Raw genomic sequence first — 25,767 nt, 5'->3', positions numbered from 1 at the left:
TTCTTTACAATTGAACCGGACCATGTTAGATACTTATAATCTTTTTACTTTAGTTCTATACTTTAACTTGGCTCTGGTTCAAAATAGGATGATATAACAAACACTCCATACCCTTGCAAGCAAGTAGAGAATGGCCTACAACAAAGCTTACTACAGGGACCTCATTTGTTTGCCTTACATCGAGGTGATTTGCCAAGCCATGAAAGCCCAACTGATTAGCTAAAAATAATTTATCTGAAAGGTCATGAAAGCCTTCACTCAAGTAGCACCAGGACACATCTTCCATGAAAGTTGTCCAGGAATACAAATATATGAGGGTAGTGTTTCTATCAATAGATTAGTACCTGCACACGCTCAAATCTGGCTTTGTAATTTCAGTAGGAAAAGGGATGCTGGCACTGCACACCTTGGAGAGTTGTAGAATTATAAAAGATCTGTGGGATGGTATACAAAGGAAAAGTCTTCCACCTTCACAGCCTTATATGGTATTGAAAGCAGGTCTCATGGGTATCGTTCCTACATAAACAAAATGAGAAACTTGAACAGTTTTTGGCCATGCGGCGGGGAATGCCAATGAAAGCAATAAGCCTCGAGTTGGGAGATGGTGGGCATCTCTAATAAGGGTCATGGACAAATTCTCTGTCCCATTTTTCTGCTATCTAAGGCCTCAGCTTGTAATAAGCTATTCATACTGCTGGAAGGGAATCAGCTCCTGGGCCTTGCAGAGATTACATTTAATGAGGAAAGAGGAATTGCTCCACAGGATACAGAGCAAGTTAAAACACTGTTTGAAAGTGGCACACAAAAACTGAGTTGAATTCTACCTTGTCAGCTTGATGTTCGGGAGAGCAACGACAGCAAGTTACCTGAATTAACCAGCAGAAGAGCAAATACAGAGGAAGAAATACATACAGAAGACCTGGTTCATAAGAGGAAAATAAAGGCCTATGTTGAGACAATATGCAAAAGAAATTGTTTTCATTAGAGGAGATCAAGTGCTTGTGAGTCACCCTAGAAAACAATAGTCTGATGCTCCCTACAATGGTGACCCATTTCACGCTATGATCACCAACGGACACATGGTGATTTCCCAACTTTCTGGGTAGTCAATTACGCAAGATTCCATGCATTTTTTCTACATATGGCTACACACTTGTTGGGTACTGGGGTTAACTAAGAGACTGGTTCTGAGGTCAACGAGAGACTGGTTCTGAAAGGACAGTTAAAGACTACCTGACTGCAGTTGCTCCTGCATCACCAATGCACATCACAGACACTTCTACTGCCAGTTCCTGAAGACCCAATCTGGACGAGTGATCAGAATGACACAAAGGCTCATAGACCACATTACGCAATTCCAATGGCACTCTAAGCCTGATCCCAACAAAGTGGCCCCCTCACAAATGCAAAAAGTAGTGTTGTGTACCTAATGACTCAGACTCTTACAAAGAGTGTCGGTTAGATGAGTCTCCTGAAGAAATGCAACCTGAGACCCACTCCATGTCAAATAAGCCTGAACATTATAGCATTTGGAAGTTGTGGCCAGCCATCCAACATTCCAGGTGAAATGTATGAGCAGCCAAATGTACTATGTTGTTCACATCAAACGCACAATTGGAACACCAGAAACCAGCCACTCTGTGCAGTCTTAACAGTCACACAAATGCAACTAGACAAGGAAAGGAATTAATCAAGGTAACAACAAAACCGCCACCCCAGACTGCGAAATGGATACATCCTGTCCAAACAAGTTAAGGCAAAAAGCCTAACAACTAAAGCCCATCCAGTGAAGCTAAATGGATCCATAAAGGAGAGTTATGTAGGGAAAAGAGTCCAGCCAGTCTAGAAGCGAACACAAAATTTAACAAAAGGTCATTACCAATTTAAGCACCCCACATTTGCCCAGCTACCCCCCCCCCCCTTCCAGGAAACCAGTAAAACAAAGTGATATAGGAGGATATAGGACCGCCTCCACAGCTCAACACAGTAATCGGAGTCAGTGTCGCACAAAGCCCAATCACATCTCAGATTGGGATCAAATGACATCAGCTACGCCCGAAGTAACCCACATGTTAGCATTCTCCACTTAAACTAGGGAATATCTGATGGAATTATTATAAATTAGTTTTCCCTCAGAAACCATGTCTTGTCCCCTTTTTTGTATTGCTCAGGGAGATGTTGGAGGAGATCCTCCATCTCCTCCCAATGTGCTCTATCATACCTTGCTACCAGAGCCTGGCAGCCATTTTACCTGAAGCATCTATACGTTTTGACTTGGCCTGGTGGAGGGTCATTAGCGGAGGTCTGTGAATTGGCTCTTTTGCATGCATTGAAAACAACTAAAGAGTCTGGAGCAAGCTACCATTTAATATGCATAGGGTCAGATGGTGCTGCTTTTATTTTTTACTACACTGTGTGTAATTATGTTTTTTCTAACAAGTTCTTTAAATATATCCTCAGCATGTCGGAACATGCCTTTTAGCATGGGGAAGTATTGAGTCACTATGGGTATTGGAGAGGGTTGCAAATAGGAAATCATCCTAAATAGTGTCTTTATGTAATGGGACCTGGTGATAAACAACCGACCTAGCAATAGGGTCCTGGTAAGAAGAAGCGTCATGAGGTGATGGTTTAGCTGGACAAAGGTCAGGGTCAGGGGCTCTGGCTTGGCACCCGGGGAGTATGGCGGCACACGGGTGAGGCATTCGGTGTGGCCGGTGGATTCCGCGATTTTCAGCAGTTTCTCCGTCACAAAGGAGACTAATTTGGATTTATAAAGATCATGGGCTTACCTTGACATCTTTAGCAGTCCCAGAAACTTTCCTCTGGAAGAGCTATTCATGGCAGTAAGTCCAGTCACGGCTCCGTTATTCCGCAACCGCCATTTTGATTATTTGCGCGATGCGCGTTTCTTCACAAATCAACTAATATGTTGCTTCCTCTTTGTATATTTCACCCGCTTGCCTTCTAAAAGCACCCAGGACTGTGTATTTGCTATTTTTCACGCTAGAGATCGTCCTTTTTGAAGGGTCTTTGCACTAATCAAGATCCTCTGAGGCATTTACATTGCTTTTCTATGGTAGCCATTTTGTACTACACCGAGTGCTACGATGATGTTCCCTCACAATGCTGCTTTCTTCGCTTGAACACTTCAATTCCTGTTTTATTAATGAGCCAACTCTTCCAGGATTAGAAAGCCTTGTTCTGTGCGCTGGAGCCTCATTCAGCAATGTTGCATATTGTATGCCAACTCACATCTCAACCAATTTTTTCCTCATATGCAACAAGACCATTTTGCCTATATTGTTCACTCCACGCAGTACGCAGCTCCAATTTTAACCACACCTTCCTTCTGTCAGTGACTTCAACACGCCTCTATATTTGCATTCACGGAATGAACACCTGAACTTCTGTGACTGTACAAAGAGACCCCTTTCATATGTTGCTGGTTTGACTCTTTCTTCCACGGTTGCCCGATCTCTTTAATAGTTGTAGTTCTTGTGCTTTATTGAAGGGAATTGCTATGAATGCGCCTTATGGGCAGAATAAAACCAACATACTCATCCTCTTCTATGCCAAAGTATGTGTGTGTGTGTATATATATATATATATATATATATATATATATATATATATATATATATATATAGTAAAAACTCGAAGATATTCTCTGAGTTCTCCAGGTTCGAAGATTCTCAGACGTCTTCCCATCAGAGGCTGCAGACGACGATGGATTACTCTTCTACAGCTCCAGGAAAACCTAACACTAAGCGGCTAAAAAAGGATCCTCCTTCTCCACCCAAGTCCATTTCACCTGTTTCTATGGAGCTCCTGCTGGAGGAAATTAGGGCTTTACGTCCCTTTATGGAAGAAAGAAATGAGGTGGCCTCACGGTCCAATTTTATCTCAAATTTTCCAAACTGGTATTGCCCAAGTTGTACTCCCTTTCTAAATTGCGTCAGAATCCTAATGTACATGGCTTTCAATCATTGCAACCCACGTCAAATTTGCAGCATACGCTGATGATATTTTACTATTCTTATCTAACCCAAGTGATTCAATCCTTGCCTTTCTAGCAGAAGTGCGCGAGTACTCCAACATTTCTGGGTACAAATTGAATAACGACAAATGTGAGATTCTACCTTTAACAAAATATACTTTTAAATCAGATTTCAGTGCCTCTAATTTCACTTGGAGTTCTACTCACATTAAATATTTGGGATTGCATGTTACTTCAATTTCGGATACAGTATCATTTTGTATGAATAAATGTATTCAAAAGATATCAGACTTGACCACCAGATGGCATCCTCTTTATGGCCTTCTTAACACCATAAAGATGATGTTATCTCCTATAATTATATATACTATCTCTAATATCCCACTTCCTATTCCCTCTAAATTTTGTAAGAGAATTAAATCCACTCGCTTCCTTCCTATGGAATAATAAAAAATCTCGAACGTCCCTTCTTAGGTTAATATGTCCCAAGTCGGACGGTGGAGTTGACTGTCCAGATTTTCCGACTTATCAGAAGGCATTCCTTTTACGCCAAGCCTCCCTTTGGCTATGAGATCCTGGAGAGGATTGTCCTTTATGGACTACAATTGAACGTCTCTTCCTGTCCCCTTTTTCCTTTGCTGAATACCTTTCTTTCACACGCAAACCACAAGCATTATCCACGCCCATAATCAAATTCACATTCAAATTACTTTCATCTTCCTCCTCCTCTCCTCATAGTATGTTAGATGATTTTCTTAACTCCACCATTTGGCACAACCAAAATGTACTCATTAAGAACAAACCATTCTAGTGGAAGACCTGGCGTCAGAAGGGGTTAATTTGGATATAGCAGCTATTCTCACATTCGAAATTCATACCTTTCTAATCTCTCAGTTTATTATTTAGCTTACCTGCCTCATTCATTCACAAATACCTTTTGCTTAAGGAAGCGGTGATGGTTACCTATACCCAGCTGTCTAATACCCAGACCTCTCTTACTATTCCTACTTCTACCTCACAACTTCCTAACTTATTAAAAACCCCATCCAAGGCATCCATCATATGAACAATAGTTACTTACCTGTAATCTGTGGTTCTCCAGTATTGGTGTCTTTCATAGATTCACATGCCTGAATCATTCCCAGTCGTCGGAGTGGGAGTCCCACGGTACATAAAAAAGGAATAAAATGCCATAATAACACAGGAAAAAAACAGTAATTCCCAACCAGGAAGTAAAGTAGCCAAAGCTACAGGAGAAAAAAACTTCCACACTCATGACTATCCTAGTCATTTTGTATTGTCCAAACTACAGCCAATCAGGCGACAGCACCCACCAGAACGTTCTCCCCAGAGGCTCAGGCTCTCAGATTTTCTCGCAAGGAGTGATGGTAAACCAATGTAGCCTAAGAGCCTCTGAGGGGAGGTGGGCGGGTTGCATGTGAATCTATGAAAGACACCAATACTGGAGAACCACAGATTACAGGTAAGTAACTATTGTTCTTCTCCAGTATTAGGGGTGTCTATCATAGATTCACATGCCTGAATCAGAGTAGAAAGCAGTACATATCCGTGCTTGGCAGATGATAATGGTAGCATAAGCTAGTCAATATTAGAAGCACATAACAATGTAATATCTAAAAAGAACATCAGTAAAAGCATAGTAGAAATCAATCACTTGATTATGTGCATAACAGAAACATAACAAGCGTCTGACAGCATGAATAGGCGGTGGGATACAGAGGCTCACCTTAAATGATAAGATTTTGTAGAACTGCTCGACCCACTGAAGCATCAGTCTCGCTGGCTGCATCCAAACAATAGTGGTGAAAGTATGGCGACTGGCCCAGGTTGCCGCGCTGCAGATGTACTGAAGAGGAACTCCAGCAAATAAGGCCGTACAAGAAGACACTGCTCTTGGAGAATGCGCTTTAGGAGCTGCTTGTAGAGGTCTTCCTGTTTGTGAGTGGCAAAATGCAATAGCTGTAGATATCCATCTTGCAATTGTTTGTTTAGAAACTGCCTGTCCCTTACAAATTGTCCCATAAGTGACAAATAGTTGATCAGACCTGCGCAATGTAGATGTTCTTTGCAAATAGAATTTTAGACATCTTTAAAGCCCAGAGTATGCAATGCCCTTTCCGCAGGTGACTGAGGGTTAGGAAAAAATTTCTTTAAAACCACCGGTTCATTCAGATGGAAATCCAAAGGTACTTTTGGAATGAATTTCGGATTGGTGCGGAGCACCACAGAGTCATTTGTGAACTGTAAGAAAGGATGAAGAATAGTAAATACCTGGATATCGCTGACTCTCCTGGAGGAGGTTAGGGCCAATAGAAGTGACACCTTCCAATTAAGAAATTTTGGATCTGCTCTGTGGATGGGTTCGAATGGGTGTTGCATGAGCTGTGCCAACACTACATTGAGATGCCGCGATGGAGGTGGACGACGTACCGAAGGGAACATTCTAAAAAAGCCTTTAAAGAATTGCTGTATAATCCTCGCAGAGTAAAGAGAATTGGACCCATCTTGTCGATATCTTGAAATCACTGCCAGGAAAACTTTTAGGGTAGCATGAAATAATCCTGATCGTATTCTCTAGAAAGGGTGGGAGAATTCCGCCCTTGGTGGTTGTGTGCACACGTATACTTTGACCTATTGGTCTTTTCATATAAACATTGATAATTTTAACCTTTTATTATCACCCCATAACAATTAGTAACTATGTCTTTCTTTGAGATCGCGATCACGTGATAAAACAATAGCCAATGATAAGAGTGTTCACACGCTCAGAAAGAACAGGATTGAAGAACGAACAGGATTGGCTAACACTCGAAAACACTAACACAGGTCAACGAGGCATCTTTGTTCCCCACCATCGTAAGTAAAACGCGAAGCGCTCATCGAATTGAGATTACTTTATATAAGTGTTATTTAACCAAATAATTAATAGTGAAGAACGGGTCACCACCCCACTATTTAAAATAAGATGCACATTTTCCTAAAAACGAAGAGCACAAGTGCAAGATGCTAGAGGATAACAACATTAACTTTATTCACCTAGGGTTAACATATTCAATACAGTGGTTGATACGTGATATCATATACTGAGAGTTGTATTTTGAACATGCAATATCCGAGTTGATTTAAAACTGAATTGTATATATATATGTATGTATGTATATATATATATATATATATATATATATATATATTAGATCCACATCCTTTGTAACGCCGGGACACCGTGACAGCGGTGCATTAAGGGGCAAAGGTCCCCCTTCGTTGTATGCAGGTCCACAATACGTAGCGAAGCTACGTGAAATGCACTCCCCTTGAAATATCAGGAATCAAAAAAAGTTCTCAGCAAAGTGCGCTTTTCCAAAAGTCCATATTTATTTAAAGTGCAGCATCGTGATAAGTCATGGAATCACAAAACCCAACGCGTTTCAGCGAGGAAACTCGCCTTGATCACGGGTAGTTACAGATCCAATGAACAGACATTTAAATAAAGTTTCACCCGGTAAGTGCAACATAAACAAAGTACTCATAGCTTGTATATACGGTGGCCATCTTTGAATGGAGTACACCTATTAGTCATACAATTCCAAAGAATAAATAACTGATTCAAAGGCACCTAATCAAAATAAAATCAGATTCCATATGGCCTAAATAAGCCAATAATTGCCACATTTGTGTCATAATAAAGGAAATAATGCGAAACGTTATATGCACATTTCATAATTCAATTGACATCATAACCGTAGAAAATAACCGGTTGTTGTATTCTCATTTAAATTCACGCTACAAATGGGATTGACCCGAAGCATCAATTTTAAAGTTACCGCTCGTATATAAACCCCCAGTGAGGTTTTGCATTCTCCCTTAATAGATATTGCGGGTTGACCAACATGCATACTAGGTCTCTATTTGACTATTGATTACTTCTGTGGAAAGTTACGCTGTCCAACTTCAGTCAGTTGACTTAGCAGAAAGGTGCCCAATACATACAGTGCCTTGACAAAACACTAGGAAGTGATAGCACAAAAATCTAAACAAGATGAAATGATCTAAAAGACAGAAGAACTAAGAGTGCACCGACGGATTTAAGAAACAATTAAAATAATCATGATCGTGCCAGATGTAGGAAAAAAGGCAGGATCTCCTCTGGTTTCGCTGAAAAGGGGTGAATTCCAGCTGAACGGCACCAGACACAAAAACGTTTCCATTTCAAACTGTACGTCTTTATGGTAGCAGGTGCCCTTGCCTTGGCCAGAACTTCCTTGCAATCTGCAGGGATGTTTAGATGGGCAAACTCACGGTACTCAGGTGCCAGGCTGCCAATTTCAGCGATGTTGGATCGGTATGGTAAATGACCGTTCTGAATGGAGAGTAAATCCGGAATTGGACTCGACTGAATAGGTTTGCTCTCCGATAGGAGAAGGTGCTCTGCGAAGCCATTTGGGAGCAATTAGAATCAGCCGACATGGCTCCTTCATCTTCCGCAGGACTCTGGGAACTAGCGGAATTGGTAGAAAAGCGTATGCATATGTCCGAGACCAGTCGATCGAAAACGAACCAGTCGATCGAGAGTCCTTGTGGGGAGGCCAGCTTGCGAAGAATCAGCATTTGCTGTTGGTCTTGGTTGCAAAGAGGTCTAGGTCTGGATGACCCCATAGTTGAAAGATCCGATCCACGGTCTGCTGATTGAGTTCCCACTCGTGAGTGGATACGGTTGTCCTGCTGAGTGCGTCTGCCAAGACGTTCTCCGTTCCAGGAACATGCACCGCTTGAAGATTGATGTTGTGTTGTATTGACGTTGTCCACAGCCTTTGGGCTTTCTGAGAAAGGAGAAGTGATCTTGTTACTCCCTGCTTGTTTACGTAATGCATGCTCGTTGTGTTGTCTGTGTGTACCAACACATTGGCATCCTGGATGATTGCATGAAATGCCTTGAGCGCAAGGAAAATGGCTCTCAGTTCTAGCCGGTTGATGTGCCAACGCCTTTGTTGAGGGTTCCACTTGCCGCTGATAGTTAGGCCCTGAAGATGGGCTCCCCAGCCTTCGAGGGATGCATCCGTGGTGATTGTAAAGCTTGGCGCATCCTGGAGGAAAGTGCAACCTTGCCGCAGAGGTTTTCTTTGCGTCCACCAGAGGAGGGACCTCCGCATGTGAGGTGTGATCTGGATGAGATCCTCGAAAGAGCCGGAGACCTGTAGCCATTGTAAACTCAGTTCTTCCTGCAGAGGACTCATCCTGAGTCGGCAATTTGGTATTAATGGAATGCAAGACGATACCATCCCCAGAAAAGACTTGTACTGTCGAACTGAAAATGACTTTTTTTTAAAGTAGATTTCCGGCCATATTTCGTATCTTGATTGGTCTCTCGTCCGAGACGAAGGCTTGGAGCAACTGGGTGTCTAAGGTTGCTCCCAGGAAAGCCCGTCTTTGTGATGCTATCAACTGGGATTTGATGAAGTTGATGGAGAGACCCAGGGACTGAAAAAAGTTCAGACACCGATGTAGATGATGGTCTGTCTCCTCGTAAGAACTGGCCTTGATAAGGCAGTCGTCCAAATATGGAAATATTTGAATCACTCCAGCCGGAGGTGAGCAGCCACTGGGGCTAAGACCTTTGTAAATACCCTTGGTGCCGAGCGTAGATCGAAGGGAAGTACTTTGAACTGGTAATCCCTGCCAGCCACTCTGAATCGAAGGAATTTTCTGTGGCGAGGTAAGATGGGGATATGGAAATATGCATCTTGGAGATCCAAGGTGGCCATGTAGTCTCCCGCTGCTAGAAGATGCAGTAGTTCCTGAAGTGTCAACATCCTGAATGTTAACTTTTTCAAATATTTGTTTAGGGCACGGAGATCCAGAATCGGACGCCATTCTCCGGACTTTTTCTTTATTAGGAAAAATCTGGAGTAAAATCCCATTCCCCTCATATTTTGAGGTACTCTCTCAATTGCTTCTTTCTGTAGCATCAAATTGATCTGGGCAAATAGCTCTTCCAGGTGAGCTGGAGGTGGGCCTTTTGGGGGAACATTCAGAGGAAAATGGTCGAATTCTAAGTCATGGCCCTTGGCTACAATATCCAGGACCCACCCGTCTGATGTTATCAATAGCCAATTTGAGTATAATTTTGATATCTGTCCTCCAACTTTTTCTCGAGAGTGGGGTAGTAGTGGTGGCAGGTGACTGGTCTCATTGGCGCTTATCCTTTCCACGGTAGGTCGTTTTTCCCCTGATCTGGGAATAATTAGTTCTCCTCTGGCCGTAGGTTTGATAGTGCTGGGTCTGGTAGCGCTGATTTCCTTGCCTGTAGGAGGGTTGTCGTGTATAGCCACCTCTGTTGGAGAATGATCAACGTCCTCTCGCTCCTCGAAAGGGCGGTTTGTGAAATTGAAGTGTACCCAAGGATTTCGCCGTTTCTGTATCTTTCTTTGTTTGTAGGGCTTCTTCAACTTGCGGGCCAAACAGAAATTCACCATCATAAGGCATATCCAATACCTTAGATTGTACCTCCTGACGAAAAGAAGTAGATCATAGCTACCCCTGCCTACGCAAGACAGCAGCACCAGCTAGCTGCCGGAAACCAGTTGAGGCGACGTCAATCGCCAAATCAATATTCTCCTCTGAGATTCTTTGTCCTTCATGTAAGATCTTTTGCGCTTCAGATTTAGAAGGCTCAGGAAGGAGGTCTATGTACGGAGCTATGTCCGACCACATCTGCCGGTCATACCTCCCCAGGATGGCCAAAGAATTAGCAGCCCGGACTGTGGTAGCTGCCATCATTGAAACGCGTTTCCCAATGGCATCCAGGCGCCTGCTATCTCTGTCCGGTGGGGCTGCAACTTGAGATGAAGGGTTTCTAGCTCTCTTTTGCGCCGCTTGGATGATAAGTGAGTCCAGTTTCGGTTGTCCTATAAGGCACGCAGGTGACTTTCCAGGTGCCTTGTACTTCTTGTCAATCCGTGGCAAGACCGGAGGAATGGATGCTGGAGTAGACATGACCTTTATACCCTCCTTCCAGATAAAGTCAATAATCGGTATGGATTTGACTTGTTTTCTAGGCTGGTCTTTAAAGTCGTAGAGAAAACATTCTTGCTCAATTTGCTCCATATCAATATGGAAACGCTTAGTAGCCCGTTCCATCAAAAGGTGGAAAATACCCATGTCTTCTGGTGGTGAATCCGAGGCAGCCTGAGGTGATGGAGAGGGAGTTTGCACTTGATATTCATCCCACTCCGACATATCTACTTCGCCTTCCTCTCTCTGGTCTTCTTCATCTGAAAGCTGTTGATCCTCAGGCTGAGTGGACGGTGGAGGAGACTTTAGAGGTCGAAAGTCTGGTATACGTGCTTCCATAGCAGGTGTAGGAGGCACCGAGCCTGTAGATTCTGATGGTGGGAACCGTCTGTAATAGTCATCCAACATGCATTGGAGGTTAGTGAGCAATGCGATCGGCACCTGCGTGGCAGGGACACCTGTTACAGGGGACGGCATATGTTCAGGTGACTGCTGATCATCCTGATCGTCCTCTTGATACTTGATATTTAACTCGGAAGGACTAGTAGCTGTGCCAAAGGTTTCCCCCAATGTCTGAGTCTTCCACAGTGTTCAGAATCAAGAAATTTATCAGGCACCTGCAGGGGTATCTTTTGTGGAGAGATATGCAGGGGTGAGAGCTCCAAGGTCGACCCACATCTCTGAAGCAAAGATTGTTTCGGCGTCAGAAAAACCGCTTAAGGTGACCAGACCTGCAAAGCGGTACAAGAGGATAGTTGCGGCGTCGACGTTGGATCCACTGAAGGATTTGTTGCAGTGGATTTTGCTTTAGACGAGGTAGCCGTCAACGTGGACAATTAAGGGTCCGTCAACGGTGTGGGTGTCGTCGGCGATATAGACTTCGTCGACGGAACAGCCCGCGGATGGTAGCTTCTTCGTCGACGGAAGAGAAGGCGTCGACGAAGATGTCGTCGACACTCTCGTAGACGGGATTTTCTTCAGAGGAGTCGACGCCGATGCGCCGACGACGGCAGAAGATGAAAGCTGCGCCGTCGACGAGAGAGGTCTGACAGAAACATAGACCATAGTAGGAGAAGAAGCAGCCGTCAACATGATCATATGAGGCTTAGGAGATGAAAATGTTATCGTTGACGTAGATGTAGCGTCGATGAAGATCCTCGTCGACGATGGAGTTGAAGATGGCGCCGTCGACGACAGTGGTGGAATCTGAGGCAAATTCTTCTCAGATGTCAGAGGCAATTTTCTGGAAGATTTTTTAGGAGGTGTAGATGGTCCCTCCTTCTCCTTGACTGGGAGAGTAGCCTTGAGAGTAGAAGGCTTGTCAGACCCCTTAGATGGCAGTCGTTTACTAGCCACCTTAGCTTCAGGAGATGTTAACACCTCAGTCGCAGGCCTCTTCCTAGAGGCTGAAGTAGAAACAGAGGCAATACTGCCAACCTCAGACGCAGGATTATCAGAATCCTTTAGCTTTTGTAGCCACAAAAGCAGGCAACCCTCTCTGTCCTGGAGGGTTTTTTGAGGGAAGGTTCTACAAATTTTACAGTCCTTGACTTGGTGATCAGGATAAAGGCAATATATGCACTTTTTGTGGGGATCCTCTTTAAAAGCCGGAGCTTACCACAAGAGTCACATGCTCTAAATAAAGATTTTAGACATTCTTGAAAAGTAGAATCCAACTGGAATAAAGAGAAGAAACTGAGCAGAGCTCAGGGAGAATCCCTTCACACGACGTGGGGTAGAAAATCTGAGAGCCTGAGCCTCTGGGGAGAACCTTCTGGTGGGTGCTGTCGCCTGATTGGCTGTAGTTTGGACAATACAAAATGACTAGGATAGTCATGAGTGTGGAAGTTTTTTCTCCTGTAGCTTTGGCTACTTTACTTCCTGGTTGGGAATTACTGGTTTTATGTCTCGCCTCTCAATGCGCATGCGCATTGAGCAGAGCGAGACTATAGCGACTTAAACAGACTTTACCCAACGGGCGATTTGGTGCTGTGCCCGTGCGCTTTTAGGTCAATGCGCAAGCGCATTGACATAAAATGTGCGTGCACAGCATCAAATTGTCAGTCATCTGTTGCCCAGCTTGGTGCCGCTCCACCCCCTGCGGCATCAAAGGCTTTCACGGCCGGCCGGCCGTGCTTTCAGTTTCACGGCCGGCAGTGTCTCCTTTTCTTTTAACTTGTTTCTCGTTTCTTTTATCGTTCACTCTGTTTTGCTTTTCCTTTCTCTCGCTATTTCTTATCTCCCCCCCCTTTTCACTTTCTTCTGCTCACACTCTATCTCTTGTTTAAATGTATGTTAGGCTGGGATTACGGTGTGTAAATAAAACATTGATGTAATCTCTTTTTCTTTCTCTTCTTCACTGTTGCGGTCGGCCTTTCCTCCTGTCTACTTTTAATTCAATTGTGCATCTTTACCACTCTCGGGCCGTCTCATCCTTGCTTCTGTGTCCCGCCACATCCCTCCTCACTCACTTTGTTTTCCATCTCGCTGCTGCTTTCAAGCATCTCCAAAATTCACCAACACTTCTCGTTTTTTTTCTTTCTTCACCCACCCATTCTCACCTGCCCTCCGCCGCACACAGCATGTTTCCTTTCATCAACCGGGCGCCTGCTGTGTTTTATGTTTTCAAATGGCAGCCGCGCATTTTCTCACAGCTCTCGCCAGTGCAGGAGTGGATTTGTGCCCTTCACCCTCCTGTCTCTTCCGGGAACCCAACTGCCTCGCGGCGCACCGCAGCTCCCCTTCCCACTTGATTTTTAAAGTTTCCTATTTGTTGCACAGGCATAAAATATGTAGGCACAAAGAAAATTCAACGTTGCCTATGTGGAGCTTACACCGGGAAGGCTTTGGCAAGGGGCTGGGAAGATGGTAAAACTCACATTCATGACGGACAAACATGGGGGCTCCATAACAGGGAAGTTTCCAGCAACTGATAAAAGACGCAATAAGATGGCTATCAAGTCAAGCACAAATACCTCATAAATCATATGCTTGTCTCCAGGAAGTGCATACCTTAGCTGCCCTCAAACCAAGGACGGGTTAGAAAGGTGCAAATAAAAAAAGGTTGAGAGGGTTTTTTTAAAAGGCTTTTTGAAAAGTGAAAAATAACTCTCCCCTCTCCCATCTTCCCTCTCTCCTCAACCTCTCCTCCCCCCTCTCTTCTCACTCACCCCTCATTCTCTCCCCTTGCCTCTCCCCTCTCACCACTCTCCCCTCCCTCTCTCAAATCCCACTCTCTTCACTCACTCCTCTCTCCCCTCTCCTCACTCACCCCTCTTCTCACCCACCCCTCTCCCCATCTCCCCTCTCACCACTCACCACTACACTCCCTCTCCAATCCCTCTCTCTCCTCACTCACCCCTCTCTCGCCTCTCCTCACTCACCCCTCTCCTCACTCTCTCCAGGCCTGACTTTCTCCTCCCCTCTCACCCCTCTCCCCCTTCACCACCACTCTCCCCTCTCCTCTCCCCACCACTCTCCCCTCTCCGCTCCCCACCACTCTCCCCTCTCCTCTCCCCACCACTCTCCCCTCTCCTCTCCCCACCACTCTCCCCTCTCCTCTCCCCACCACTCTCCCCTCTCCTCTCCCCACCACTCTCCCCTCTCCTCTCCCCACCACTCTCCCCTCTCCTCACCACTCTGCCCCCTCCTCACCACTCTGCCCTGTCACCCCTCTCACCACTCTACCCTCTCACCCCTCTCACCACTCTCCCCTCACCACTCTCCCCTCACCACTCTCCCCTCACCACTCTCCCCTCACCACTCTCCCCTCACCACTCTCCCCTCACCACTCTCCCCTCACCACTCTCCCCTCACCACTCTCCCCTATCACCATCACTCTCCCCTCCCTTCTCTTTTCCCCCTCACTCCTCACTCTCCCATCACTTTTCCCTCCCCCTCTATCTCCTCTCTACCCTCCCTCTCACCACTCTCCTCCCTCTCACAACTCTCCTCTCCTGTCTCCTCTCTCTCTCCCCCCTCTCCTCACTCTCCCCCTCCCCTCTACCCTCTCTCGTCTCTCTCCACACTCTCCTCCCTTTCTCCCCTCTTTCCTCACTCTCCCTTCTCTCCCCTCCCCTCTCCCATCTCTCCTCAAGGTACACACGATTGTCAATGAGCACTAACACAGCATCATTTATACCATTTCGGCATTAGTCAACACCACTAGTTTTTCCCTGTTGTTCTCATCTTCATCTCCCCCATGGTTACTCCTTTCCCAGGTCTATCTCCATTACTCTGCCTTCCACCTCTCATGCCTCTCTCCCAAACTCATCTTCTCCCTTTCTATACTCAACTCTCTCCCTTTCTATAATCAGTCTCCCTCTCCTGCTTCTCTCTCTTGCTTCGCTCTTGGGCTCCCTGTCCGTACTTCTCGCCCCTGATACACTCTGTCTCCCTCTCCATGCTTCTGTCCCCTGCTGCACTCTCAGGCTCCCTGTCCGTGCATCTCACCCTTGTTTCCTATGTTATTATGACATTTTATTGCTTTTTTATGTACCGTGGGACTCCCACTCCGACGACTAGGAATGATTCAGGCATGTGAATCTATGAAAGACACCCCTAATACTGGAGGAATAGGTATATCCACAGCACCCACACTATTAGGCCAAAATCTAAGGTTGAAGAGTTGTGGGAACATGATTTTGCTCCATCTTGGCCAGTGTCCTTATGGAATACTATAAGGGTCAAAATTCGTAAATCATCCAGAGCAGCTAATATAACGCAGACATTGTTTTTTCTATATAACAAACTTGTCTTTACTCCGCGTGATTTGGGCAAATAATTTGTTACAACACCAGATGTTTGTTGGACTTGCTCAGCCCCAAATGCATATCTGTTTCCCATGTTATTTGCGTGTACTATTATACATAATTTTTGGAAACAAGTATGGTCCCAAATGAACTTTATTTTCAGAACTAAAACATTTTTCTTTTACTCATGTTTTTCTGGGAAGTCTTTCTTCTTGTTGGAAAAATGTTACACAATGTTAAAATTATTGATTTGTTGATAGCAGTTGAGTTCCAACAAATTACAGCTAACTGGAAAGATTTAAAAAAAAATTCTTTTAGAGCATGGTGATACAATGTCTGCCATAATCACAGACTAGATACTGCCTTTGTTTATCCGATACACATGGCAGCGAAACGTCTAGATTTATGGTTACCTGTTACTATCTACCTTGATGTTTGCGCCAGTCGTTCGTTTCGGCTGCAGCCTAATAAACAAGAAGGTTCAAAACCTCCTTGATTACCCTAAACGTTTTTGAATTCTTTATTATTTTCCTATTTTTCCATGATAGCGGAATGTCATTTTATTTGTTTTACTCTTCAGCCCACTTCATACAATCTTATTGAAGTAATGTCTTGACTGATTTTTTTTTCTGTACGATATGTTTTGTACTTTGTATTGACACCCCTACTTTTATCAATAAAACTTCTTTGAACTTAAAAGGTCAGGGTCAGTATCCTCTGGAGAATCAACATAGTTGTCCTAAGAATCTGTTTGCTGAGGATGTGAATCATCTCCTGCATCATCTCCAAGAGGAGATTGTGGAGAACCCTGTGGTTTAATGTGCCTTATACCAGTGTACGACTGAGGTTTTAGTTGAGAAAGAGGTGGATGAGTTAGTTTTGGAGAAGCATGTAAAGAAGGAAGCATAAGACTGGTGGTTATGACCTTTTTCTTCCTTTTAGGAGCCAGTAGCATATCAATGGCCTCTTGATAATAAAGCGGTTACCAAGGTGTTTGAGGCCGAGGCTGTAGAGCTTTTGGTATTATTTGACCAGTTTGGATATGCATTGTCTTTTGCCTCTGATCGAGCCGCTCCTGCATAACCTGGAGGATTGGTTCTGTAGGCTAGTCCGTTGCGGAAATCACAGGTTTCGGAACTAAATTAGGTTTTTTCTTTCGGTGCTGAACAAGTTGTCTTTTGGTGCCAGCCAGCTTTTGTGCTCGGAGCTGGTTTGTTGGGACATGGGGTGCTGGGAGCTGAGGAATGAGTTGAATGGCTCGGAACTGAAGCTGGTTGGGCCGAAGCGGGATGTGGTCATTTCGGAGTGATTTTCAGAGCTGAGCTTGAGGGTGGGGCATCTCAGGTGTTTAGTGCCTTACACGGCCTTTAGAAAGTGGAGGCCCAGAAGCCGTATATTCACTCGGTCCGAGTGTCTTAGTAAACTTTACACAGGCATGTGCACTCATGGTATGTTGACCCAGAGAAATTCCTTTAATCGGGAGACTTCTTTCCATCTATGAGTGTGATGAAGATTCTTGGCTAGAGAACGCCTCTTCCTCAGCAGTAGAGGCTTCCAGGATTTCTTCCCTGTGTTCTTTAACATCTTGTTGCCTGAAGAAGTCTGGTGTATCCTCGCTCTCATTGCACTGCATTTCCCTGCGACGTGCTAGACAGTCCCCTAATGTCTTTTTCAACTGGAAAGATTGGCACAATTCATAGTATTCTCTGATCTGGGGACACCCAATGGAGGTCAGTCCTTGGACATTTTGTATGCCAGGAGGGACAAAAACAAAAAGTTATTCTGTTTCATTAGCAGAACATGGAAGCCGATGGTAAAAATAATGGGCCTGAAGGCCGCGAGTTAAGCTCGCCAAACAGACACTGAGATTTTCAGTATTTATTTTGGAACGCGAAAATGGAAACTCTATTGCAAACAATACTGACGAATGGAGAAAGGTGTAAACTAAAGCGGTCTCGAACCAGAGCACCACCAAAAACATCCGAACCAGACACCAGAAAGAAAATTTAACAATGGAGCCGATGCCCATGTGCATTTTTACCGAGAGGAGGAGTCACTTTACCTTGCGTGACATCCTTTATTTCAAAATATTAACATCAGTGTACCAGTTGGACAAGGTACTTACCTTCAGTAACAATATATCTGTAAGAAACATAGGTTAGTTATAGATTCCTTACCTTAGAATTACCCCCCGGATTTAGGCTGCGCGTCGGAAGGTGGGGTCGTCAACTCAGAGTTCGTCGTTGGTGTTGTGGTTGCCGGAATGAAGTTGCAGTAGATACATAAACGCCCCCTTCACGCGCTGACTTCAGTTCTCATCACCATCTTCCACGCGAGAAGCGCAGAGCCATGCAAGACACTGACCACTAGTGCACAACAAAACTAGGGCCTTGAAAGGAAAACCTTAACCCTAGAAATCATTTCATAACTAACCTATGTTTCTTACAGATATATAGTTTCCGAAGGTAAGTAATTTGTTCATCTGAAAGAAACAGTTATAGATTCCTTACCTTAGAAAAGATAGCACAGCAATACCAACCCCGGAGGTGGGTCTGCAAACTAAGTTCACACCAGAAAGTCATGGAGAACAGCCAAAGAAGCCGCCTCTCCGGACTTGGCTGTCTAGGCAGTAGTGTCTTGTGGACATGTATAGCACTGCACACGTAGCTGCCTGACAGATGTCATTAAGAGGGTCTCCAATTCCCAAAGCAGTGGTATCTGCCATTGCCCTGGTAGAATGGGTGCCATACCCCACTGGAGGTTTCTTTTTTTACTAAGGAATAACATGCTTTGATGCACAAAACAACCCATCTATAAATGGTCCATTTGTGCATGGCCCAACCTTTTGTGGTGCCCACGTAGCCAACAAAGAGCTGGTCATCCACTCTGAATTGTTTTGTACGATCCAAGTAAAAGGAAAGCGCACGTTTTGGATCCAGAAGGTGGAGCCTCTCTTCTTCTTTAGGAGGATGCGGAAAGAAGGTGGGCTAAGTGATGGCCTATCCAACATGAAAAGGAGTAACCACTTTGGGAGGGAAGGACAAACTAGTTCGAAGGACAACCTTGTCCAGATGAACGGTCAGAAAAGGAGACCTAGAAGAAAGTGCTTGGAGCTCACTCACCCTGCGCGCGCAGAAGTGATGGCCTCCAGAAAAGCAGTTTTTAGGGTCTGAAGTCTGAGAGGACAGTTATGTAGTGGCTCACAGGGAGCGCACATTAAATATGTAAGAACCAAGTTCAAGGCCCACTGGGGCATTACGGAGGGAACAGGAGGAAAAAGATAAGTAATGCTCTTAAGGAAGCAATTTACAACAAGTGGCTTGAAGAGAAGGCTAATCAGGAAGCCTAAGCAAGGCTGAAATGGCTGAGAGGTAGCCCTTTAGAGTGCCCAGGGCAGAGCCCTGCTGGGCCAAAGAAAGGAAGAACAAGAGAACCTCAGAAAGAGGGGCGGAATGGGAATACACAGCCTTTGCTGTGCACCATGCCACAAATTTGTTCCATCTGAAGGCGTATACCGTCTTAGTAGAGGGACGCCGGGCTGCCAAGATAACATCACAGATTTCAGGAGGCAGGTCAAACGACATCAACTGCCACCGCTCAGTCTCCACGCAAGGAGGTTGAGGCTGGACAAGTACGGGTGGCGGACCGTCCCCTGCTGCTGCGACACAAGATCCTCCTGAAGAGGCAGTCTGATCGAAGGATCGATGGCCATGTGTAGTAGCTCAGGATACCAGACTCTTCATACCCAATCTGGAGCAACAAGAATTACTTGGGCCTGGTCTCACTTGAGCTTCTTCATCACTCTGTGTAGAAGTTGTATAGGCGAAAAGTCTTGTAGATGACCGCAACTCCACTTGCGTCGAAAAGCGTCGCCTAGAAAGTGCCGCCTTGGAAATTCAAACGTGCAGAATTATTGGCATTGTGCGTTCCCTTTGGTGGCGAATAGATATAACAAGGCTCTCCCCACTGTCCAATGAGACCTTGCACCACCTCCGAGTGAAGACGCCATTTGTGATCCATCATCCACCTGCGGCTGAGTTAGTCCCCGATGGCATTCAAAGATCCTGCCGGTGTTGAACCATCAGGGATATGCCCTGATATTCCAGCCATGTCCAGAGGCGTAGGGCCTCCTGACATGGGGTCCACAACCCCATACAGCCTTGTGGTACTACATACCACATGGCGGTGGTGTTGTCCGAGAACACCTGTACTACTCTTCCCCAGACAGAGGGAAGTAATGCTTTCAGTGCAAGACGAATCGCCCAAAGCTCCAGAAGGTTGATGTGGAGCCTTACTCCAATGGAGACAAGAGTACTCTGATCTCTGCCTCCACCATGTGGCCATCTCATTCCGGAAGTGATGGCACTGGTTACCACTATGAACTCTAGTTGGGAAAGGATCTGCTGTCCACCCAATCCTGGTTCGTTAACCACCACTGCAATTGGTGTGCAGTGCTCTCCGAGATCTGGATGCAATTGGACAGTTTCCCATGATGTTGTGCCCACTGGAACTTCAGGTCCCACTGCAGAGCCCACATATGCCATCTGGCAGGGTCCACCTGCGGGAGGCCATCAGGCCCAGTAGCCTGAGGGTCATCCTGAACGAAACCCGGGATAGAGGCTGATAGATCGGAATCATAGCCCGAATATCCCAGACTCACTGCTCGGGAGTATAGACCCAAAACTACGTCATGTCCAGACCCGCTCCGATAAAGAGGAGCTTCTGAGAGGGAGTCAGGTGTGACTTTGCACGTTGATCGAAAATCCTAATGAATACAGGAGGTCGGCTATAATCTGGAGGTGGGAGACGCCGGCCTGTCGTCCAGACAGGGGAATACGGAACCCCTGATCTGCGCAGATGAGCTGCAACCACTGCAATCACTTTCGTGAACACCCGAGGGACACAGTTAAGGCCGAAGTGGAGCACAGTAAACTGAAAGTGCTTGTTGCCTACCGTAAACCACAGGTAACGTTGGTGGGCTGAAAGGAAGGGGATGTGTAAATAAGCGACCTGCAAGTCAAAAACTACCATTCAGTCTTCAGAGTCGAGGGCAGATGGGACTTGAGCTAGCGTCAACATTTTTAACTTCTCCTTCCGCAGGAAGTGGTTGACGTTCGTGAGATCCAAGATAGGACGAATGTCTTTGTCCTTCCTGATTTCCCCCAGTTCCTCTCTCAAGTCCGGTTCATAGCCTAACTGGTCAGTTAAAGGGTCTCCAGACCCCCCTCCTAGTCCTCCTCACCCTCTGCTAGCTGCCAGTCCGGACTAAAAGAGCCAGGGTAGAACAAGGGCACAAAAGTAACCTTTGGCGCCAGTTCCATCGTCGGTCGACACCAGTCCGTGCTGGCGGTGAAAGCGGTGTCGGGGAGGTGTAACTAGACATGGATCCAAGGGGACCCTGCGGTGCAGAGTTTGCAGCCGCTGAAGGCCCAGGGCCCCCAGCTGAAGGCCCGAAGGCACACCGGCAGAGTCGGGCTGCACAAAGATGGCATGCATCGCTTCATAAAACTGATGTAGCTGGGCAGGGGTCGCTCCAGGTCCCGGAAAGGGAGGGAAATCTGGAGCCTGCCCTTCGGGCTCCACACTCTGAGCCACCGGAAGGACACCACGAGTATCCCTCGTCGCATCGGCCGACAGAAGGGGAGAAGTCAAAGAGCAACAATGCTTCTTAGACTTCTTTCTTGTGCTTCGACTTACCTGACCTGAGTGCGAAGACTTAGATGAAGAATGATGGTGGCTCCCGACCGGTCCCTCTACCTCCTACGCAACCGGGACCTCGAGCGGCACGGAGCTGACTGCTGGTCCTCAAGATGCTTTTAGAACCGATCCCGCAAAGTCTTCGGATTCATCGTCCAGCAGTCGGAGCAGGTCTTGGAGTGTTAGTCGCGCTCAAGGCAGAATAGGCACACATGGTGCGGATCAGTAGTCACCAACATCAGTCGGCTACAGGAATCGCAAGCTTTGAAGCCGGGCATCCCTAACGTCGAGCACCAGGAGTCGAAGACTCAAAACGATGTAGACAAAAGTCAAAACAAAATCAGTCATAAAATGACTGGGGGTACCGCTCTCTCCGGATCTGCGCTGGCTGGCGTGAAAAAAAGAAAGCTGTCGTAGGCGAGCGAGAGCGCCGTCTATGAAGCTAGCACAACGTCATCCCGGCGACCAAAACGCCAACTAAGAACGCAGTCTCGACCGAACCCCCTTCCAACGTGCAGGGGTACTGCTGACGAAAGATTTTCCAGATCCCGTCTGATGCCTGGGAGTAATTCTAAGGTAAGGAATCTATATTTCATAAACATACATCTTAGAGAGCAAGATATTTACAGCATAGTGAGTTTATCTCGCACCCAAAAATCTGCCGACCACTGGGTTTAAATGGCGTCAGGTAAATACCATTGAGTTGGGTCATGAAAACCCTTATTATTTAAGCATCCTATGGTAGACTAGGCACTGCCTTTTATTATTCATACAGTCACATTTATCAGATGGGTCTGAACTCACTAAATTTGAACTGGGGAGAAAGAACTGAGGTGCAGAGGGACAGATACGTTCTCCACAAAGAGAAAAATAACTGAGGGTGATATTTCTATTTGAATTTCAGGCTGGAAATGCATACAACAAAGCTCTAATAAACAAATAGTATACAGTAAATAGGATGTTCATTCCCGTTTCAAACACAGGTTTTACTTTTTTTTATGTATCCATAAATTACACTTACAGGTAAAGCTGGGTAGGCAGTTTCATCCCCTTCCTCTATTTCATAATAGGTGATTGTTTCTTCTAAACCTCTGGGTTCCTCTCCATTCTCAGGCACATAGGCATACTGACATTCTTTATTTACACAGTGCATTTGCCGTCGACTGCGGCTGTAAGAGCTATGATAAAGAAAAAGCACTAATTAGCTTCATACACAAGCAGGCAACTTTACCCATGCAGAGTGTAATGACAAAAAAGCAAACATATCTGTATGCAGAAAGAAAATGAAAAGAAAAATAGAAATGTTAAAACTTTATTTCAATATATATTATGACTTTAATCCTCTCCCGAAAACTTTTCACATAAAAGCATCAGTAAGTTATATTAGTGCTTCCAAAAGGTGACATTTACTTAAAGAGTTCAAATTGATGTAGTGTGCTACTGTGTAGACATGGATGTCATTTGCTACCATTCATCATTAAAGATTGCAGGGCGCATCACAATTTATCAAGAGTATAGAACCCAGACTAAGGACAAACTGTAAAGGGGCAGGGTCAAGTTAGCAGAAGGAAAGTTAAAGGATGGTGGTCCATCTCTCAAACATACTGCAGACAAGGCTCACCCTGTGGTGCCATGCCATAACCCTATAAGGGATCCTGACTATCGACTCGAACAACCAAAGACCAAAATCTCATGGTTAAAATCTCATAGTTACCAAAACATTGAAGAAATATCATCATAAATATACAGTTTTTGTGTTTCCAACAAAAATATTGATACTCTGTATTTTTCTGTGAATTTTTTTTATTAAGGAATTTGAAGTGTATTGTTTTTAAAATATAATTGTGTATAGTTTGTCCGTTTAGTGAGGTTGATTGTGTAATTGGGCATGTGATGTTTTATTTACTGTATGTTACGCAATATTTTAATGGCAATTTGTTGATTATTTATTCAGTTATTATACGTCATTTTTGTCTGTGTGAGTTTTATTTGGGAATTGGGTGGGCAATGTTTTAAAAAGTATATTATTTAATATACGATGACTATTACTTGAACTAATTTTAAATCATAATTTCTTGTTCAACTGATTTGAACTAGTTCTAAATAGGTATTTTTATATTTTGATTTAGCTTTTGGGGTTTACTTTGAGTATTTCCTTTTTAAAATGTCTAATAAGTATCTGTAACAAAAAGTATTTTTTTCACATGCAAAGTAATACAAACCTATTGCCAGCAATTTGAAAGTATTCCAATTGAAAAGTACTTACCTTTCAACTTGATTCCTAGAAATAAAAGTAAAGTAATATTTTTTTACATACATTTTATTGGCATGTAGTTAGTCATTGAGTGTGTGTTCCTGCCTTGTATGATTATGTACACCAAATGGAACACTACTACCATGTGATAAGCCTAACTGGTCAGCTCAGCTACCACTAAATTGAGACTAAGTTATTATGTACTTTAAACTCTACAATATCTTTGGGGACACACTTTACTCTGTGCACACTAAACCTCTGTGTGGTAGAATATATATAGAGCAAGCTTCCGACACTTAGTTTATTATGCTCAAGACTCTTGAGATGGTTTGATAAGGGGTTTTATAGCTAGCATCCCATGTTGTTGAATCAATATTTTAATAACTCAATTCTTTGACCATAGCCTTTTGATTTTGATATTTGCGTTTCCTTTATCTAAATTCTAGCAGTCCACATCTAAGACACCAGCTCATTATCCAGGATCGTCTTGCGAAAATATGGTCTAGATTAATACGTTCAGACCTGCCATCTCACACAGTGCATCCATGTAACACATGATATTGGCCCTCTTCATACAGCCAACCGGTGGACTGCAAACAGAGTGAGAAAACGGTCAGCTGGATTCCAGCTAGCGTTTAAAGGCCCAACTCATTGTAAAGTGTAGAAAGCTGGGTTTCTGTTGCAGTAACCCTCCACTTTTTGCCAGATCTCTGATGCACTTTGACATGATGTGCCCTGGGTCCCTGCCGATCAGGTTCCCAGGGCCTGTGTTCTTTCCCAAAACTGTACATTTGTACCCCCAATTGGTACCTCTATGGCCACATGTAAGTCCCTTGTAAAAGGTGCCATGGGTAGCAATGGTACTGTGACCATGGAAGGCCTCTAAGGGCTGCAGCACATATTGTCCCACCCGTAGAGCTTCTGTACCTTAACACACACACACTGCCTTTGCAGGTTGCCTCTTTTTGTGCAGGGAACAGTTAAGAGTCGATATGGCACACATTCCTGTGGGCCACGCCTGCAACCCACTGCCTGGTATGGGTAAGACACCCCTCTAGTACTATGCCACTGTTGATGGTACAGTTGCATGAGCACTGTACCCCTACAGTGCCTATGTCCATTCTTAGACATTGTACATGAAATAAAGCCATAAAGAGTATATGGTATCGGAGTTTGTCATCACAAACTCCACAACACCATAATGGCTTTACTGAATTCCAGCATGTTTAGTATCAAACTTCTTAGCATAAGAAATCTACACTGAGGTCAGTGTGGGATTTATTATACCATGCACTCAGAGGGCATCTTCGATATACCCCCTAAAACACGACCAGCCTTTGCAGGGTTCCCTGACTGGTAAACACCAGCCTGCCACAAGGAGACATGGTTTTGGACCCCTGGGGTGGGAGCCTTCGCTACCTCAGCCCAGAAACAAAGCCTTTCCCGGGCAGAAGTGTTCAAACCTCCCTCAAGTCACGAAGAGCCATCAGTGGCATGGGAGCGTCAAAGGCTTTGTCGCCTTTGTAACGTGACCCCCAGACTCCTGCTATCAGGAGTAGGCCCCCCTTCCCGTCTCCCCTATTTTTCAGCAGGAAGATAATTAGAGCAGCCCAGGTGGTGTGCCGACATCCGTCAACCCCACCCCTCAGGTGGGGAAGGCAAGTTGAAGCCCACTTTAGTGACCTCCATCTTGCAGATGGCAGGCCCTCTCCAATCAAGATTAGGGATTGTGCCCACTCCCACAAGTGGGGTGAGAACACCCAAGGTGTAATCACCCTAAGGTCAGTAGCCCATTGGCTACTGACCTCGAGACCCCTCAAACACCCCTTAAATACAGTATTTAGGGGGCAGCCCTGAACCAAGAAGGCAGATTCCCACAACTTACAAAGAAGGACAAAATAAGACGCCCAGCAGAGGAGACTGCACAGAACAACTTACTTGGCCCCAGCCCTACCGGCCCGTCTGCAGTATCCAGAGATCCTGCGCCAAAAGTCACCTTGTCCTGCAGCCAGCGACCTCTAGAACCCCTGGGAGGA

The 25,767-nt window shown here is 45.1% G+C and overlaps 1 protein-coding gene across 1 annotated transcript in view; it reads right to left on the bottom strand.

Moving 5' to 3' along the window:
- LOC147672473 (UDP-N-acetylglucosamine transferase subunit ALG13-like) overlaps window positions 1-25,767 on the bottom strand; it is a gene marked incomplete at its 5' end in the record, with an annotated part of 438,517 nt that overhangs the window by 371,413 nt on the left and 41,337 nt on the right. Inside the window, one exon of the mRNA XM_086948010.1 lies at window positions 22,499-22,655. Within this exon, the coding sequence (XP_086804136.1) occupies window positions 22,499-22,655 (157 nt within the window). The remainder of the gene's footprint in view (window positions 1-22,498; window positions 22,656-25,767) is intronic.

This window comes from Lissotriton vulgaris, unplaced genomic scaffold (assembly GCF_964263255.1).
Source record: "Lissotriton vulgaris unplaced genomic scaffold, aLisVul1.2 SCAFFOLD_699, whole genome shotgun sequence".
Taxonomy (NCBI): Eukaryota; Metazoa; Chordata; class Amphibia; order Caudata; family Salamandridae; genus Lissotriton; species Lissotriton vulgaris.
This window is presented reverse-complemented; position numbering and strand designations above follow the sequence as displayed.